The sequence below is a fragment of the Colobus angolensis genome, unplaced genomic scaffold, assembly GCF_000951035.1.
Source record: "Colobus angolensis palliatus isolate OR3802 unplaced genomic scaffold, Cang.pa_1.0 Scaffold235, whole genome shotgun sequence".
NCBI classification, from domain to species: Eukaryota; Metazoa; Chordata; class Mammalia; order Primates; family Cercopithecidae; genus Colobus; species Colobus angolensis.
The window spans coordinates 5,071,627-5,090,648 of NW_012115544.1; the positions used below are offsets into that span (position 1 = coordinate 5,071,627).

The following is a 19,022-nucleotide window of genomic DNA, read 5'->3' on the forward strand; positions in this document are numbered from 1 at the left end:
CCATCAGGTCTCATGAGAACTCCCTCACTATCATGAGAACAGCATGGGGGAAAACACCCCCATGATTCACTTACCTCCTATCAGATCCCTCCCACCACATGTGGGGATTACAATTCAAGATGAGATTTGGGTGGGGACACAGATCCAAACCATATCAGGGAGTTTTCAGTTATATAAATGTAATGTTTAATGATCTCTGATATATCCACTTTATAATAGGGATTAGTTGCCAGTAGGGCCAGAAAATTCAAGAAGGGTGATTGCTTGGGCAGAGTTACGAAATGTTTGCCTCTGTGACACTGTTTTTTTTTTTGTATGTTTATACCTAATAACTTGGGTTAAAATTTTTTTGTAATTTTTTATTGTGGAGATTTCAAAAACATATAAAAACACACATATAAGATCATGAACTCCTTGTACTCATCACCCAGCTGAAATCCTTATCCACATGTGGCCAATCTGGTTTTATCTACACCTACACTTCACTTCCCTTACCTCCCATATTAGCCTGAAGAAAATTCCAAATATCCTGATTGTTTTAAAAGATATTTTATCTAATCAAGTCCTGCTAGTTTGAGGGTCTTTTCCCCCCTCTGGTGACTTTATTTATTGATTTCTCTCTTATTAGGTATCTCTTTTCAGATCTTAAAATGGCTCCCAGAGTGTGATTTTGAGTTCCTGAGGGAAGCCTATGTTCTGACAATTGCCATTATCATTAGGCAGAGTATACTCCATTCGCTTTTATCTTTTCTTAATTACTCAGGAACATCATGATGAGCATCAGCCCTTGGGCTGCACTGTAAAGAGGAACGCTGGCTTTTCTGGGTTCGGATCCAGATGTGGGATCTTTGGGAGTGGAGCCCAATCATCTGCATCTTTTACACATTCCCAGGTGTTTCTTCTGGCCACTGAAATTGGAGAAGCAACTGGCTGATAACATTTTCAGAGATTATTAAGGTACATAGATCTCAAGCCATGGTGTTGAAAAGCCAGAAAGGAGACTTTTAGAAACCCAACTGCATTTTTCTAAATCTTCTCCATCCTCTCTCTTTTGCTGGCTCTGACTTTTCACTGGGTCAGAGACTCTAAGGCTGGAGCCTGATGTTCCATGGGGACTGTATTATGGTTGTTCTTCTACAGAGTAAAGTGCATGAACTGAAATAGCTATTGACTGCTCAGAAGTCACTCAGTCTCAGGTTTCTGGCTGTGTTCCACATAGCTGTAGGTTCTGTAATCTTACCTAGATAAGTTGTGTTCCTGTATACACACACACACACACACACACACACACACACACACACACACACAGAGTCCAAGGCTATAATAATTCTGATATGTAAAGAAATTTCAGAGGCCAAGCACAGTGGCTTACACCTATAATGCCCAGCCAGTACTAATAATCTTATAACCCATGTTTTACAGATAACTGTGCTCTAGGCAGAGAGAGATTTTAAAGAGCTGTATGACACGGAAACGCTTCTGTTTGTTTTAAAAGATAAACCAGTTTTGTTCAACTTTGTTTACTGTAGGCTCCAGAAGTGCTATTAGCCCTCTTGAAATTTGGGCTTGTTTAAAAATAAAGCTCGGGTGCAGTGGCTCATCCCTGCAATCCCAGCGCTTTGGGAGGCCAAGGTGGGCAAATCACCTGAGGTCGGGAATTTGAGACCAGTCTGACCAACAGAGTGAAATCCTGTCTCTATTAAAAATACAAAAATTAGCCGGGTGTGGTGGCAGGCGCCTGTAATCCCAGCTACTTGGGAGGCTGAGGCAGGAGAATCGTTTAAACATGGGAGGCGGAGGTTGCAGTGAGCCGAGATTGCGCCATTACTAAATTCTAGCCTGGGCAACGAGAGCAAAACTCTGTCTCAAAAAAACAATAAAAAAATAAAAAAATCCCTGGAAGTGGTGTCTTAATTTAGCTAATCAAAGTTCAACCTGATGATAGGAAAGAACATCAGCTGAGTTTTCATGTTTTTTAATTTTTTTCATTTTTTTATTTTTATTTTTTTTTCACAAAGTCTTGCTCTTGTCCCCCAGCTGGAGTGCAACGGCATGATCTCAGCTCACTGCAACCTCCGCCTCCTAGGTTCAAGCAATTCTCCTGCTTCAGCCTCCTGAGTAGCTGGGATTACAGGCGCCTGCCACCACACCTGGCTAATTTTTGTATTTTTAGTAAAGACAGGGTTTCACCATGTTGGCCAGGCTGGTCTTGAACTCCTGAGCTCAGGTGATCCACCCGCCTCAGCCTCCCAAAGTGCTGGGAATTTTTTTTTTTTTTTGAGATAGAGTTTCACTCTTGTTGCCCAGGCTGAAGTGCAATGGCATGATCTCACTCACTGCAACCTCTGCCCCCCAGGTTCAAGCGATTTTCCTGCCTCAGCCTCCCAAGTTGCTGGGATTACAGGCGTGCACCACCACACCTAGCTAATTTTTGTATTTTTAGTAGAGACAGGGTTTCACCATGTTGGCCAGCCTGGTCTCGAACTCGTGACCTCAGGTGATCCACCCACCTTGGCCACCTAAAGTGCTGGGATTACAGGCGTGAGCCACCAAGCTTGGCCCTCTGCTGGGATTTTTTTTTTTTTTTTTTTTTTTTTTGAGACGGAGTCTTGCCCTGTGACCCAGGCTGGAGTCCAATGGCACTGATCTCGGCTCACTGCAACCGCCACCTCCTGGGTTCAGATTTTAAAATGTGTTAAATCATCCTTTCCCTAGAGATGTTTGTTTTACAGCATGTCAGGAAACAGTATGAGAATAAATCCTCACCACAAGAGGGAGCTGGACGATGAAGAAATTAATGGACTGTTTTGGAAATAGAAATAAAAACTGGGAAAGTGCAGGAGATTTACAGTAAGACCATCAGTATCATCAGTGGTGACCGTTATTTGCACTAAGTGATTACTTCATTCTTTCAGTTGCTCAGATCAAAAAATCCCTGATTCCTTACTTCCTATTATATTAAAGCATGTCTTTTAATGCTGACGCTTTGACATTTAGGGCCTTGCGGGCTCTGGAGGGACTGCCCCTACCAGGGCTAGCTGATTCCCAGACATAGCAAAGGGCTGGCGCCCTTCACATGCAACCCAACCAAATCAGCTTCTGTGCCTGCAAGCACTTCCTTCCCAGGCCTCTTCCACTGCATGCCACCATCACCCCAGGGCCAGGTACCAGACAGCTAAAGACAGCCGGTATACCCCAGAATCTTTTGAAGTTATTCAAGCTAGCCAATCCCAGGCCTGCTGACTGCCTCTCCATTTCTTCCCGCAGACCCCACAATGCAGGCTCTTGCCCACATTTTCTCTTCACTCCATCTACCTCCTACTTGATCCTGGTGCTTCCCCATATGGCCCCTGTAACATAGTATGCCTCCTCCTCTTGGGAACTGTGAATAACAAACTATTATTGGGTTTCAGAAAACAATACCTGAAAATGAAGGCCTCAGAGGCAGCTTCAGGAGCAAAGGTTTTTCTCTGACTTTCTCTTGCCCTTCTGTCTCTGAGTCCCATCCTTCCCAGAGGCTGCCTATAGACCCCAAGGCAGATCCTGGCAATGAGACCATTTTTCCCCAAAGCCATAAAACCTAAAAATATCACTTGAACTTTCCCTCTGCCTTTCTGTGTAAAAACTGACCATAAAGAAATTATCTCACGCCTGTAATCCCAGCACTTTGGGAGGCCAAGGTGGGCAGATCTCTTGAGGTCAGGAGTTTGAGACCAGCCTGGCCAACACGATGAAATCCTGTCTCTACTACAAATACAAAAATTAGGCACGAGAATTGTTTGAACCCGGGAGGCAGAGGTCGCAGGAGGCAGAGGTTGCAGTGAGCCAAGATTGTACCACTGTACACCAGCCTGAGCAACAAAGCAAGACTCTGTCTCAAAAAGAAAAAGAAATTATCTGATCTACCTTGTTTGACTATAGTCAGAAGACCCCCATTCCAGAAAGGGCCCTAAAGCTGCCTTTGCAATATTATAGTCAGGGAAATCTGACATAACTGACTATCTTGCTTCTACCAGGCTGACTTGCTTTTGCTCATTCTTGTGTGGAGGCCATAACAGTCCTTTCCTCCAACTGGTCCCTTCCTCGTTCAAAAATGGAAATTGAATTTGTAAAGACTAACCAGAGGACATGAGGTTAGAATTATGGTAGAGGCTTGAACTTTGCTAAAGAATAGGCTGAGTTAAACAATGACCTGCCATTGCCGAGCTTGTTTTTCTGTAAGTTGCTTACTGCCCCAGAGTCACAAGATTTATAACTTCTCCAACTATTCCTGTGGATAACATTACTACTGTGAAACCTGAAGAACCAGTCTTTGAGACATTTTTCAGATTTAGCATTCAGCAGACCAAGAGATGCCACCTGGTCCCAAGACCCCCACACTCCCAGGAACTGATTCAGCTGCATGAAGACAATTTAGACACCCCTGTGATTTTATCCAAAGCCAATCAATCCTTTCAGTTCCCCAGCCCCCTTCCCACCAAAGTACCCTTAAAAACCCCAGGCTCTAAATTCTCAGGGAGGCAGATTTGAGAAATTTCTCCTGTCCTCCTGCTTGGCTGGCCTTGTGATCATTAAAATTCTTCCTTTGCTGCAACATCTGCTGTTCTCAGTGCATTGTTTTTTTTTCAGGGCAGTGGGCAAGAAGAACCCATTGAGTTGTGACAACCCTGCCCCATACCCAGAAGAAAGGAACGCGTGCTCAGAGAGGCCAAGAAGAATCTAGACGGAGAGGTTTGGCTAGGTTTCCCCACTCAGCCTGTTAGCATTAGATCATGCCCTTTTTGTCCAATCATATTTCATACTTCATTGAACCGAAGCATAAAAATGGCCAATTTCCCCTATATCTTTGGATCATCATTCTAAAGGCTCTTGTGTATACACATTAAATAAATGTATGTGCTTTTTCTCCAATTAATCTGCCTTCTGATTTTGAGTTGATTTTTCAGCAAATTTCCGAGAGCGGCATTTGTCTCCTGATCTGTTGGCCTCACCATTCCTAAATAATCAGTGAAGTGCCTAATGCCACATCTCAGCACATTCTACTGTTTCTTCCTATGATGCACCCCAATTCAACCACTTCTCCTCACCATGGCCCCTCTGTCCTGCCCACCATCATCATGAACCCCCTGCTTCCACCTGGGTCCCTACTCCCACTCCAGCCTATTCTCAGTACAACAGCCTGAGTGATCCTTTTACATGTGGGAGGAAGATCTTGTCATTCTTCTGCTGAGATCCCTCCAATGAAAGGGCTAACAGCAATTACGATTTCAAAAGCATTTTCAGAACCTGCAGTAAACTAAGTTTAAGAAAGCTGGTGGTTTTCGTTTGTCTGTTTGTTTGTTTGTTTGTTTGAGACGGAGTCTCACTCTGTCATCCAGGCTGGAATGCTGTGGCGCCATCTCAGCTCACTGCAACCTCCGTTTCCCGGGTTCAAGTGATTCTCCTGCCTCAGCCTCCTGAGTAGATGGGATTACAGGCACGCGCCACCACACCCGGCTAATTTTTGTATTTTCAGTAGAGACGAGGTTTTGTCACGTTGGCCAGGCTGGTCTCAAACTCCTGACCTCAGGTGATCTGCCGCCCTTGACCTCCCAAAGTGCTGGGATTACAGGTGTGAGCCACCATGCCTGGCCAGTGTTCTTAAAAACAAACAAAAGTATTTTTACTTCACTGGTTGGCTTCCCCTCGCACTCTGAGTTTAAAACAAAGTCCTTAAAATGGTTTTCGGGGCCTCTGTAGAATTTGATTCTCTTCTCTCCCCACTGGCCGGTCCTCTGGCCTCTTGAGCTTCCTTGAGCATTCCCACCTCAGCTCGTGGCTCTCTGTGGCCCCCTCAGCCTGAAATGTTTCCCCTGGAATCTCCATAATTTGTTCTCTCCCTCAGGATATGAGATCTTCCCTGACCTTCACCCACAAAAAAATAGCACCCCTCTTGGCCCTGCACACTTCCTCACCCTCTTTATTGCCCTCTCTTTGTCCCATACCACTTACCCGGGCATATACAGTCACTTACTTGCTTCTTGTCAGTTTCCCTCACTAAAATGCAAGCTCCACAAAGGCAGGGATTTTGTTTTTATTCACTGCTGATTTGCTAATGGCCCAGAAGAGGGACCGCTATGTGGTAAAGCTTAAGAAATTCGTACTGAACTTGGATGAAGCTGGAGGCCATTATTTTAAGTGAAGTAACTCAGGAGTGAAAAACCAAAACCCATTATGTTTTCACTTATAAGTGGGAGCTAAGCTATGAGTACACAGAGGCATTCAGAGTGACATAATGGACTTCAGAGACTCAGATGGGGGAGGGTGGGAGGGAGCTAGGGATAAAAATCTACATAATAGGTACAATGTATGTTTAGTGATAGGTGCACTAAAATTTCAGATTTCACCACTGTATAATTCATCCGTGTAACAAAAAAACACTTGTACCCCAAAAGCTATTGAAATATACATATATTTTAAAAAGTACTCCAAAAAACCCCCCAAATAACTAACTAACTAACTAAATAAATAAAGGTACTCTAGCTCAGTCATTCCCACATCACATGCCTAGAAAGTGCTTTGTGCACATTCAGGAAGATATGCCTAGTGATCCCCGCAAAGCCTGTCATCTAAGGGAGAGGCCAGCTAGATGCTTTACTCATTAAACAATCGAGAACACACAATAATGGTCTGGCAGTGTCCATCCACATGTGGCAGAGCAGCAGGGACAGGGCAGGTCCCGAAGAGTCAGGCCAGGCTTCCTGGGGCAAGGGCTCTTCACCGGGGACTGCTTGGAAGGAGGCAGGCTGTGGCTATGCTTGGAAAGGTGGCATCCCAGAGCAAGCGGGACAAAGTCAGTGAGCTCACTCCATGGGTCAAAATTCAATCTTTTTCCCCCCCAGTTATCATTATAGTTTAATTTTACAAATAGGAAAAAACTGAGGCACAAATAAGTTATGTCACACCGCTAGAAATGGCAAGGCTGGGATTTCAACCTAAGATGGTCACCAAAATTCTCCTAATCATTACAATCTACTGACTCTCATTCATGCATTCATTCTACAAGTATTTATTGAGTGCTTACTGTGTATCAAATGTTAAGGATACGTTAGTGAATAAAATGAACTATAATCCCTGTCTATTCTAGAGGGAGGAGAAAGACAATAAACAATCAACATAATATAACTAAATTCTTCGGTATGCTAGAAGGTAATGAGAAGCATGGTGAAAAATAAAGGAGGGTAAAGTGGCCTTGGAATGCTGGGGGAGGAGAATGTTGCAGTTTAAGTGGGGTGGTCAACGAAGTCCTCATGCAGCAAAGACTTGAAGGGCACAAGGGCAGAGCCTGTGGCTCTTTGGGAGAAAGACATGCCCGAGAGTGGGGCAAGCCTGGCTCTCCTGGACTGCAAGGGGGTGGGTGTGGTTGGAGCACAGGAAGGAAGAGAGAGGACATGCAAACAGTCTTCTGAACCCCACAGCAAATCCATATTTGCCAGAGAGCAATCCAAAGCCCAACATCACACAGACAGTGGCAAAGCCGGGTGAAACCAGTCTGACTCCAGATCCCAAGTCCTTTCCACCGCACAACCCTCCCTCTGCCACAGCAGAGAGGCAGGAAGAGAGAAGCAGAGGCGGGAAGAGGGAAATCCCATAACGGAAGATGCTTCACGTGTTGGAGGCAAAGAATGAGAAATAAGATGGGATGGAGAAGCTATGCTGGAAACCCAGGCAGAGGAGGTGGAAGTTGGTGATCAGAATAGAAATGGGCTGAGTATAAAATTATAAGAAGCTGGTCTTGCCGGGCGCGGTGGCTCACGCCTGTAATCCTAACATTTTGGGAGACTGAGGCGGGCGAACTGCTTGAGCTCAGTTTGAGACCAGCCCGGGCAACACGGTGAAACCCCATCTTTACTAAAATACAAAAAATAGCTGGGCATGGCGGCATGCTCCCGTAGTCCCAGCTACTCGGGAGCCTGAGGCAGGAGAGTTGCTTGAACTTGGGAGGCGGAGGTTGCAGTGAACTGAGATCGTGCCACTGCACTCCAGTCTGGGCGACACAGTGAGACTCCGTCTCAGAAAAAAAGAAAAAAAAGAAGCTGGTCTGTGTGTTGCATGGATTGGATCAAAGAGGGACCCAGTCAGAGAGATCAGTTGATTGGTAGGCTAAGTGGATGATGATCAAGGGCAAGGAAGACACAGGATATTAAAAGTTGGCCTTAACCCATGAAGAGCAAGAAGAGAGAAGGGTAGGAGAGAGAGCTGCCATAAGTATGGTTAGGAAAGCAGCCAGGAGCCCAGCTGCCCAGCTTCAGACTCTGCCTCTATGGCTTCCTAGTTCTGCCACCATGTATCTTAACATCTCTATGTCTCAGTTTTTCTTCCTGTAAAATGGTGTGGTAACGGTACCTATATCATAGGGTTGTTGAAAAGATTAAATGAATAATCTAAAACACTTAAAACTGCCTGATAAACTCTAGATAAATATATCTTTGTATACACTCCTCCACAGCCCCTGCTGATAAATTGATTTGAATTATTTTAAAAAATCCATTTATTTAATTTATTTGAAGAGACTAACCTCTCTTCTTCTCTGAGGAAAATAAGAAAATAAAACTCATGATGCAGATGAGGCAGACACTGTGAGTGGTCAACCCAACTATCATTTCCCTTTCCTACTTGCTAGGAGAGCCCCAAACTGGTTCAGGCTACACAGCCATATGCTTCACTCAGATAATCATAGTGCCCCTGTAGCCATTGCCAGTGATTGGCTTAGGTTTCCTCAGTGAGAGAGGCCATAGAAGAGACTTTCCTTTTCATCTACTGGATGTTGCCAAATTGGCTGTGATGGCTGGAACCCAGGCAGCCATGTTGTGGCTGTGAGGTGAGCTAGCCCCTGAAGACAAAGCAGACAAGCTGAGAATGGTAGAGTGGAAAGATGGGAAGAACTTGGTGGAGCTGCTGAATTAACTGTAGGGATACTCAGCACTTCTTGTTATGTGAATTAGTAAACCTTCTTTATTACGTAGGCCATACTGAGTTGGGCTTTGATGTTTCTTGAAGCTGGAAGCATTCTGATACTTACAGAAGTAAAAATTTGGTAGCAATCTAGATGGATCCATTAATCATCTTCTATGTACATTATAAGAAGTGAAGCTCTAAATTCAAAACCCTGGCTTTTGGTTTTTGTAAATAAATAAAACTTTAGGAAAAACACATTTACCGAGCATACCACTATGTTGTGAGGGAATTACCATGATCTATCTATCTATATCTATCTATCTATCTATCTATCTATCTATCTATCTATCTATCTATCTATCTATCTCTCTATCTCTCTATCATCTGTCTCTATCTATCTCTATCTATCATCTATATCTATCTATATACATCATCTATCATCTATCTATATCTACCTATGTCTATCTACATCTATATATAATCATCTATATCTATATCATCTATCTATATCTATCTATCCATCTATATCTATCAATCATCTATCTATCTATATCTATCTATCTGCAAGGTAACAGTCATTTTCTGAAATACTTTTGGAGCAGAACCCCCTTTTCTATTTTTTCTTTTTTTTCTGCTGCAAGAAGAGGAACAGAATTTCCTCTTCTTCCTCTTATTTTTCAACTACAGCCTTTTTATTGAACAACCCCAAATCAGTGAGATGCTGAGCTGAAACTAAATGAAACTACAGCATAGTATTTCAATAGCTGTTACCTAGTTCTAGAGATGACTGCTGAAATAATTTCACATTTAATATAAACTAGCAGTCTGAATGATTCCGAACATTTAAACCCAAAGGCAGATATTAGTAACCATCCCATCTATACTAATGGGGTGGTTACTATACTAATTAGTATATTAGTATCCCATTAGTATAGATGGGATGGTTGCTAATTTGGTCTAACATAATTTTGTCTTGATTTTCACATTACCTCATTCTACAACCCTTGGGCCCAAATCAATCATCTTAACTCATGAAAGTTGCCCTATCTTTCACTTTCAAGGTTAGCTTCTTAAGTTTACCTCAGTTTGTATTAAATTTTTAATCCTATATTCCCCGTTTCCACAAGGAGGAAGAATATTAATATTGTGATTTGACCAATGTGTGTTAGAGGGTGAAGCCCTACCTGAAAGATCTAGCATGAGAATGTGTCTGTGCAGGTGGAAAAGCTGATCCAACATCAGTTTGGACTCAGTCATCTCACTCGTTTCTGTTTCCTTCCTTCTGTGGAAGGAAGTCTGATAAAATCAAGGATTGGGCAACTGAGGGAGGTAAAATAAAGCAGGAGATCTCACGGCCTAATTCAGTTTGAGGCCTAACTGTCTCGTGTAGCCCTGCCAAACTTCCTAGAATTAACTTCTTTGGGGTCCTGGGCAGAAGGCCCAGCTAATAATGAGGTACTATGTTGACTCCCTTTGTCACTGGCTTTTGTGCTTTAGAAATGTTGATTGGCCGGGCGTGGTGACTCATGCCTGTAACTGTAGCACTTTGGGAGGCTGAGGCAGGCGGATCACTTGAGGTCAGGAGTTCGAGACCAGACTGGCCAACATGGTGAAACCCTGTCTTTACTAAAAATACAAAAATGAGCTGGGTGTGGTGGTATGTGCCTGTAATCCCAGCTATTTGGGAGGCTGAGGCAAAAGAATCCCTTGAATCCCAGAGGTGGAGGCTGCAGTGAGCCAAGATTGCACCACTGCACTCCAGCCTGGGTGACAGAGTGAGACTTCATCTCAGATTACAAAAAAAAAAAAAAGGAAATGTTGACTATGATTAGGGCCGGAATAAGGGATTGCCAGGGTTCTCAGCTCAGACTCATCCTCAGACTGCCAAAATCTACCACAACATCTAACAAAAATTTTTATATTTTCTTTAAATCGTGAATTGAAGTTTCCTGTCTTTCAGCTATTTGCTCTGATCATCTCATTCGCATTCCAGATCCTTACCATGTATGTATTCAATCCGACACTTTCTGTTGGTGTGGTTAATCCTTCGGGATTTATGGGTATATGTGGAATCATATCAAATACACAGCAAGCTCCCAACTTTTCCGACTCATCCTCAGCTCTTACTAGAATGCTCTGAAAATGATAAATGGCTGATAATATTTTAAAACAACTTAGAATGTAAAGTTCACCTAGTAATTTAAATATACAGGTAGACACATTATAAGAAAACCATTATTGCCTTTCTAACCTAGATGATCAAAGGAGGACAGCGACAGATGATTGTATATTTTGTTTAATACTTGCATTGTTTCTATAGCGCAATTATAGCAATCTTTAAATTTACTTTCATTACAAATATTTGTCAAGTTTTGTTTCAGAAACATTTTTCCTACTCTCTTGCATCATGCACCCAGACACACTACAAAAAACTCATTCATAACACAGTAAGGGCAAACATTACTCATGTAAACATCTTTCATTAATTTCCCATAATTAAAAAAAATCATAGAATTATAGATATTGAATAAGGCTCATAGATTTAGTTCAAATTCCACAAGAGACCAAAGATGCTCGTTAACTGTCATGGGGTTAACTTTTGGTTGCAATAAATGCTGAAAGCATACCCCTGGCTTCTACTCCTTAAACATACCTCACAACCTAATAAATGTATTTCAGGATAAAGAGAGAACATAGAAAACCCAGGAGGAAACTTTTGAAGAAGGGAGCTCAGAATTATGGACATAATTTTCCTATGTGATAAGCAGGCATTACGTAGTCCCTGTAGCTTCCCAATACATGAATCAAGGTTAATTATCGTAACCCAAAATGTAACCAAGTAGATATGTTGATACATTGGCATGTGTGTTCATATTGCTACTATACACAGTGAAAATTTATCCTAATATGTATCATTTCATTATATCCAGGACCAAAGTGGGAGAAAAAATACCCACTCAAGTTGAATATCATCATAAAGGAGTTTTTGTTTGTTTGTTTTTTCAAAAACATAAGCGTCAGGAGAGTTGGGAGGTATGTCCTAGGGATGTGATTGGTCTTGATATTTAACAACTTTGAACAACTGTGTGTAAAGTCACAGACAGAGGAAGCAAGGATTTTTGTTATCGGAGGACGTCTCTCTCTCTGGTTGGAAGTTTGGTGCTTGGGTGCATAGTCTTCCAGAGCTGAGACAGGAAATGTACTGTGCTGAGAAATGGGCCCCTTGCCAGATGCTCCCTTTTCCTTCCTCTCTGCGAGGCGGAAGTCAGAAGGTAGAGATTGCTGGCAAAACTGTGAAGTCCCACCCTGGGGTCTGAACCCCAACTCCACTGAGGGCAGCCTCCCTGACGTGTGTGACTAGGCAGTAAGGGTGGCGGTTGATGGCGGCCGGGAAACCCAGTTTCGAGGTTCACATGGCCAAGTCTGGCTTCTGATTCTGCTGCCCTGCAAAGAAATTGTGCTCCAGATAACTGCACCGGTGTCTCTAATGCCTCTGATTCACTCTCAGGCCCCTCAAAGGCCTGCAGTGATATCACTAAAAGGTGAACACACCTCCATTAGCACCTAACTTCCACCAGGAAGCGGCTGAGGCACTGGGGAAGCCTACGAGCTCTCTCCACGTCAGGTGCAACAACGCCGAGGAAGTTGCTGAGAGTCAGAGTTATTGTAGGCTTTTGATTTTTAAAAATCAAAATTGATCTGCATTACATCTCAGTAGACTCAGATAATTCTCACCAAAATTTTTGTAATGTGTTTAAGTAGCACTGGAATAATTCAACTTCATTTAAATATATTCATTCTATCATGAAAATATTTCATACAAACATCTATTTACATACAAACACATTAAAATTTGTGAAAAGGGTTCCCACCCCTGTGGTTGTATGGCTTGAAACAGTTTCATTGCTTTGAATATGTATGCACACATTTGGCAAAAGAAAACTATTACAATTTAGTATTTTTGAAATTAAAAAAAGTGACACCGAGGTTCCAAATTCCTGAAGGGAAAGATAAAAGAAAAACAGTAATAATCTATCAAGGTACCCCAAGTAGATGTAAATTTGATATACTTTGTGAACCTTTGATCTGTGGCAAATAAACATTACAACTGTCAGTCTTGCAACATAGTTTCGCTTGTTTTTCTAAAACAAAAGATACCTGGATTCTAAGTCACTACTCTTAAGACAGAAGCTTGAGGCAACTGTTTTAAAACAAAACAAAAGGGAAAAAACAATACCTCTACCTTCTTGGAAGATTTTAAATGCATGTTGCAGTGAGTGATTTAAATTTTTATATATTAAACAAAATTTACTAAAAGTGCCACATACTGTCTCCCGGAGAAGACAACCCTTTAATTCACTGTTCACAATTAATGCAATTTTAATAGTTATATTTAAATGTTAAAAATGGTTACATTTGGCCTCATTGGCCTTTCCGGGTGGGTTGTTGGTGACAAGGAAATAGTTTTTCAAGTGTGAAGAACCCCCATAGGGCAAATAGGTTTAACTACAGTCCTAGACGGTTCAAAGAGCTCTTGGAAAACTAATTTCCTTCTTAGCGTCTCGGGTAGATCAAGGATGAAGCAAGTTAAAATAAGAATAGGTACTACAAGACTCAAGAACTCCTCACTGCTTTCTTTTTGATCTCATCATTCCTTTGTGTCGGAAATTCAATCTTTCCAGTTGTTTTTGTTAGTCCATTCAAATGTCCATCTGGGGACATGCTCCTACAGGTTAGTTCCTATTCCTAACTCTAACACAACATAATATTTCATCACAGAAAAGATGCTAAGGGAAGATCTGGTCATGCAGGAGTTGGACTGAGACAGCTCTGAGTGAATCTGCTTGAGATTACAGTGTCACACACACACATAGGCTCCCGCTGTTTTTCAGGAGAGCATAAAGTCATTTCTTTATTCCCCACCACATGGAATCTTCCACGTCTGCTGTGATTCTCATGCTGATGAAATGACCAGATGCGGCGGCTTCCTGACATATTTCCTTCCCCAGCAGATGTAAAGTAGAAAAATACATTCTGAGTATTCTTTTCCACTTGCACTTAGGTTCAAACAAGAAACAAACCCTTCCGTCCTCAGCTGTTAATTCCTTATAAGAACCTCCACTCCCTTGACTTCTTTCCCTACCTACAGAACTCAGTGAATCTCAAGCCCCACTCTGATTCCAACCTGCGACAGAGCCTTATATTTGGGAGTATGTGTGTGTGTGAGGGGAGGGGTGGGAGAGACAGAGCCAGAGACATAAGCGAACAAAGAGGGACACACAGAGGGAAAGCCAGATGGGGAAGGACCCGAGGACACGCACAGAGCCAGGGAGACTCAAGAGAGGACAGCGCAGAGGACTCGGAACAGGGAACAGCAGAGGGCAGCTGGGGCTGCTGTTCTACAGGACGCCCAGGTGTTCTCACATATGCAGAGAGAAGAGGAGAGAGCCGGCAGGAGAAAGAAGAGCTGGAAGACACAGAGAGCATGAAGAGAGTTGGGAGGAAGACACAGTGAGGCTCAGCGACGGTGCATTGCTTCCTCTGATTTGCGTGGAGGTCACAGACACGCTGCTGAGTTTTAAGCTCAGAGTGTTACCATTCAATATCTCATCTGAAGAACTGATTAGCGGACTAATCACTACATACAACTCTTCAATTCCTTTTATCCAATTTTGAAAAAAAATTCCATTTGAATGGGATAGAGTAGCCCCTTAGGATGTAAATTGTACCCCCACTGCAGCCAGGACCAGAATGCGATCACTCTCAGGAATGAAATCATTCAGAGCATGGCTGCATCGGGGGCACGACCAGCACTATCCTCTCCCTGACCTCATTCCCTGACCCAGCGGCACAACTAACCTGAGTGAGCTCAATGCAAACCATCTTTCTCCTGAAGACAGTCACTCCCTTTGGGACACATTTAAATTAAAGCACCTATCAGAATGCAAGTCCAGAGGCCCTGGCCCATCTGTCACAGTGTATAAAACGGTCTCTTTCTACAGAATAAAAGTGACCCTATCCTGGGGCCTTTAAATCTAAAAACTCTATTCAGTTCCTTTGGTGGGTAATCTTTCTGGAAGCACCGACAACTTCCTCTCATGGGTGAACCATTGGCTTAAGCTTTCAAGCAGGGAGCCAACTGGATCTCCCTGAAACCACTGCCACCTAGCTGCAAAGTATGCAACTGGGTGCTCTAGGAAGCTTGGCCTTGCAAAGCAGGGAAGGGCAACTCTGTCAATGTGCCCAGGGGCCACCTGAACTGAAAGTCATGAGCAGCCTGGGATCGAGCACTTTTGTTGTAGTCTTCATAAAGCTATGTGCAACTGACAAGAAATAGCAAACTTCCTTCTGCCTATGCCTTCACTCTTCTCCCACTGCAAGACTTCTCTCATCAGCTGGAGCTCACTCTCCGCTATAGCTTGGAAGGCCTTAGCTTTCCAGACCAAACTGACTCAGGTGACAGGAACCACAGCTGACAGCTGCAGATCAGCACAACAGCTGCTCTCCAGTTCTTCCAGTCACCACATCGAGGTGTCTAAAAGAGACATAGCTATGGCATGTGGTAAGGGTGCTTATAAAAAACAAAACTCTCAGAATTCATTCAGAGCAATCCCAGTGAAGTTACAGATCTAATTAGCTAAACTAAAAAACAGGGGTTTTCTCCTTATTTCTGCTGCTGTGATTACACATGGCTGGCAAAATGGCTGAAATGCTATTGATAGTGTTGCTTTTAAACTATACAGGTGTTCAGTCTTAGTTTACAATGTTTTGAAGCAGGTAAGTGCTTTGAAATTACAATGATGAAGAGTTTTAGCATCAAGGTTTGATTTGTACCTAGTAATCAGTATGGCCTTAGTAGTACTGACTAAAAAAATTGTTTTTTGAATTCTGTTAGAACTCAAATTTGCTATTTGACTTTTGAATTCAATGCGCTGTGTCACAAGCCTGACTGCACTATGTTATGTACATTTAATGGGTACTCAAGGAGAAAAAAATTACTAGCACTATTGAAAATATTGTAAAATTGCCACAGTTACCGCTTAGAAATACTAATTTTCTTCTCTTCTTTCTTGAAGTATATATTACAACTCTTCCATAACTTAATGCAAACAAAGTAAATTCATTTCTTCTCACATCTTAAAGCAAAGATATCTTTGTTTACATGCGAGAATAATATTCTATAATAATACCCTGGCCCTAAGAGCCAGTACTTTATATTAGGACATGATAATAAAATGATGATATAGAAAGAACCAGAGAGACCTACACACTGCTATTGATGCAAAAATCCATTTGGAAGTTTTCTCTTGTAAAGGATATCTAAGAAAGAGAATAGGACTGAGGGGTGAAATGACTTTAGAAGTGGGCTTCTATTCACTAGGAAAAAAACAAAGCCATTCTATTGCAAGATACAGATCAAAGGTTAAAAGGCAAATTATACTACATTTAGAGAATAGAGATGTAGTAATTGTCAACCCTCAATATGGCACATATGCAAGTGTGGTAACACACTTTGCACTGGCCATAGGAAAAAAAGCCCTATGGAAAAACCACTGACTAAAAATGACTGAAAAACCCCGTTTCCCTGTTTCAGTCTAATCATTTGGCATCTCTGAATGTGGTACAGATTTAGACTTGAACCACCAAAGAACATCACGCTGTCTTATGTCAAATGCTTGACAATACCTCTCAGTAGGACGTTGTTGCAAGGCTAGCTAATTTTAAATCTGGTATGAGTAATACAGTCAAACCTAGTTAGTATGCGAGAAAGTCGTTGCTAACACATGGTGAGAGGATGTGACGTCACAGCATGAGCAGTCCCTGGTTGTCCCATTGTCGGATAAACGTAGTGCATAGATCCAAGTTTCTATTCCAGGTCTCTGAACCCCAAAGCCAGGCCTTTCACTTTTGCTGGGTGGCCTGGAAGGCCTTCAGCTCTACCTGGTACCACTCAGGGGCTTCAGGCCCACTCTTCCCGGGGGGGCTGTGGTCGTAGCCATAGGCAACAGTGAGCTCTTCATCGGCCTCCACTGCTCTCAGGGTGCGGATGCATTTGATGGGCCCAAAACGGGGGTGGACAAACCTAAACATCAAGATGCACATAGTCATTCCCGGGCCAGACTAGGAGGTTGGAAGCAAAGGCTAGGGAGGGGCTGATAGAGGAATCACCCCCAGGCACTCTTCCCTGGGCACGCCTGGTGGGTACCCAAAGTGTGGTCACCCAGCATCAGTTTCACCCAAGAGCTTATTAGACACGAAGCATCTCGGCCCCATCTCAGACCTGCTGGATTGGAATCTGCATTTTAGCGACACCCCCAGGTGATCCACTGGTATATTAAAGTTTGAAAAGCACTGCTCTGTTTTTTAAAGCATATTTGGCACCTTGCATTTATAAACCAACAATCATGATCAACAACAAAAATCTGTCGTTAATGAGAAATCAGATCCAGTGCAGCCCGCCAGCATTTGAGCTTGTCTGGCCAGCAGCATCAGATTACCTGGCTGTATCTCAGGGAGAAGGCTTCACCAGAGTGCTTTTGGAGTTGTAAGAAAGAGCCCTGTGGATTTTCAAAGGCAAAAACTCTGTTTTCCACCCTATACATAGAGAGGAAATATTATTTTCTAGCATGAAAGTAGATGAAGATTTCTTCCCAAGAGGGAAGTCTACACCTCCCTGCCAACCTGCTTATTTAGTATTTCCCTGTGGAGCATCCTATGAAGGGAGCAGTATCTCCTTCCTACAACAAGTTCTCTTGGGACCAGAAACGAGGTTAACACTATGGCTATGTTCATTTGCCAAAGGCTCCCAACCCTGTTCATCTGCACAGCTCCCTGCAGAACAGGCAGATAAATAGGCAATAAATAGACTTAGCTCACCTAACAGCTGCTGAAATGGATATATGTAAGGCATGACCAGGAAGAAATCAGCTTTATTTTTATATGCGTCTGGTCAAATCAATCTCATTCATTTATAGTCTTTTTTTTTTCTGAGACAGTGTCTTGCTCTGTTGCCCAGGCTGGAGTGCAGTGGCATGATCTTGGCTCACTGCAACCTCCACCTTCCAGGTTCCAGCAATTCTCATGTCTCAGCCTCCTGAGCAGCTGGGATTACAGGTGTGCACTACCATGCCCAGCTGATTTTTTGAATTTTTAGTACAGACAGGGTTTTGCTATGTTGGCCAGGCTGGTCTCGAACTCCTGGCCTCAAGTGATTGGCCCACCTTGGCCTCCTAAAGTGCTGAGATTACAGGTGTGAGCACTGCGCCCAGTTTATAGTCATATTTTGAACAAAGGGTTGGTGAGACAGCAAAGGAGAAGGTTCCAGGTCCTAAGTTAGATTTTTGCTTGGTGGCTGGACGTGGTGGCTCATGTCTGTAATCCAGCACTTTGGGAGGCCGAGGTGGGTGGGTCACTTGAGGTCACGAGTTCGAGACCAGCCTGGTCAACATGGTGAAACCCTGTCTCTACTAAAAATACAAAAATTAGCTGAGTGTGGTGGCGCACACCCGTAACCCAGCTATGCGGGAGGCCGAGGCACAAGAATCTCTTGGACCCAAGAGGTGAAGATTGCAGTGAGTTGAGATTGCTCTACTGTACTCCAGCCTGGGTGACAGAGTGAGACTTTGTCTCAAAAAAAAAGATTGGTGCTTGGGCATGATAGTAAGTAATTGGCTGATTCCTTCTATCAATGGTGGAGGAATGGGCATGTCTGTAGCTTCGGGACTTCTTTTATGTGGAGTTAAAAAGGAACAACCTTCACCTCACACCAAAGGGGCCTCTATGTCTACCCTACTTGGGTATCATATCATGTTTCGTGGAAAGGAACTTGGTGTCAGAAGACTTTGGTGTGAGTCCTGATTCAACACATTTTTACTGTGTCCTCTTGGAAAGTCCACCTCATATCTCTGAATCTCACTTTCCTCATCTGTAAAATCATGATAATACTAGTAATAGTTATCCCATAGAGTCTTTGTCATGACAAAACGGGGTCACATATAGAAAGCACCTTATACAGTGCCTGGCACAAAGTAGGATTCAACTAATATTGGTTACTGCCTGTCTGTGAGCATGCATCTGTGAACACA

General features: G+C 43.0%; 1 protein-coding gene across 2 annotated transcripts in view; it reads right to left on the reverse strand.

The window, feature by feature from the left end:
* Positions 1 to 344: 344 nt before the first annotated feature.
* SETD7 (SET domain containing (lysine methyltransferase) 7) overlaps positions 345 to 19,022 on the reverse strand; it is a 68,215-nt gene continuing 49,537 nt past the window's right edge. Inside the window, exon 8 of one of the 2 annotated variants that reach the window (XM_011944661.1) lies at positions 345 to 908. In XM_011944661.1, coding sequence (XP_011800051.1) covers positions 866 to 908 — 43 coding nt within the window. In that variant the 3' untranslated portion in view covers positions 345 to 865. Of the gene's footprint in view, positions 909 to 11,217; positions 17,021 to 19,022 lie in introns of those variants that run through there. The other variant, XM_011944660.1, reaches the window with a different exon arrangement.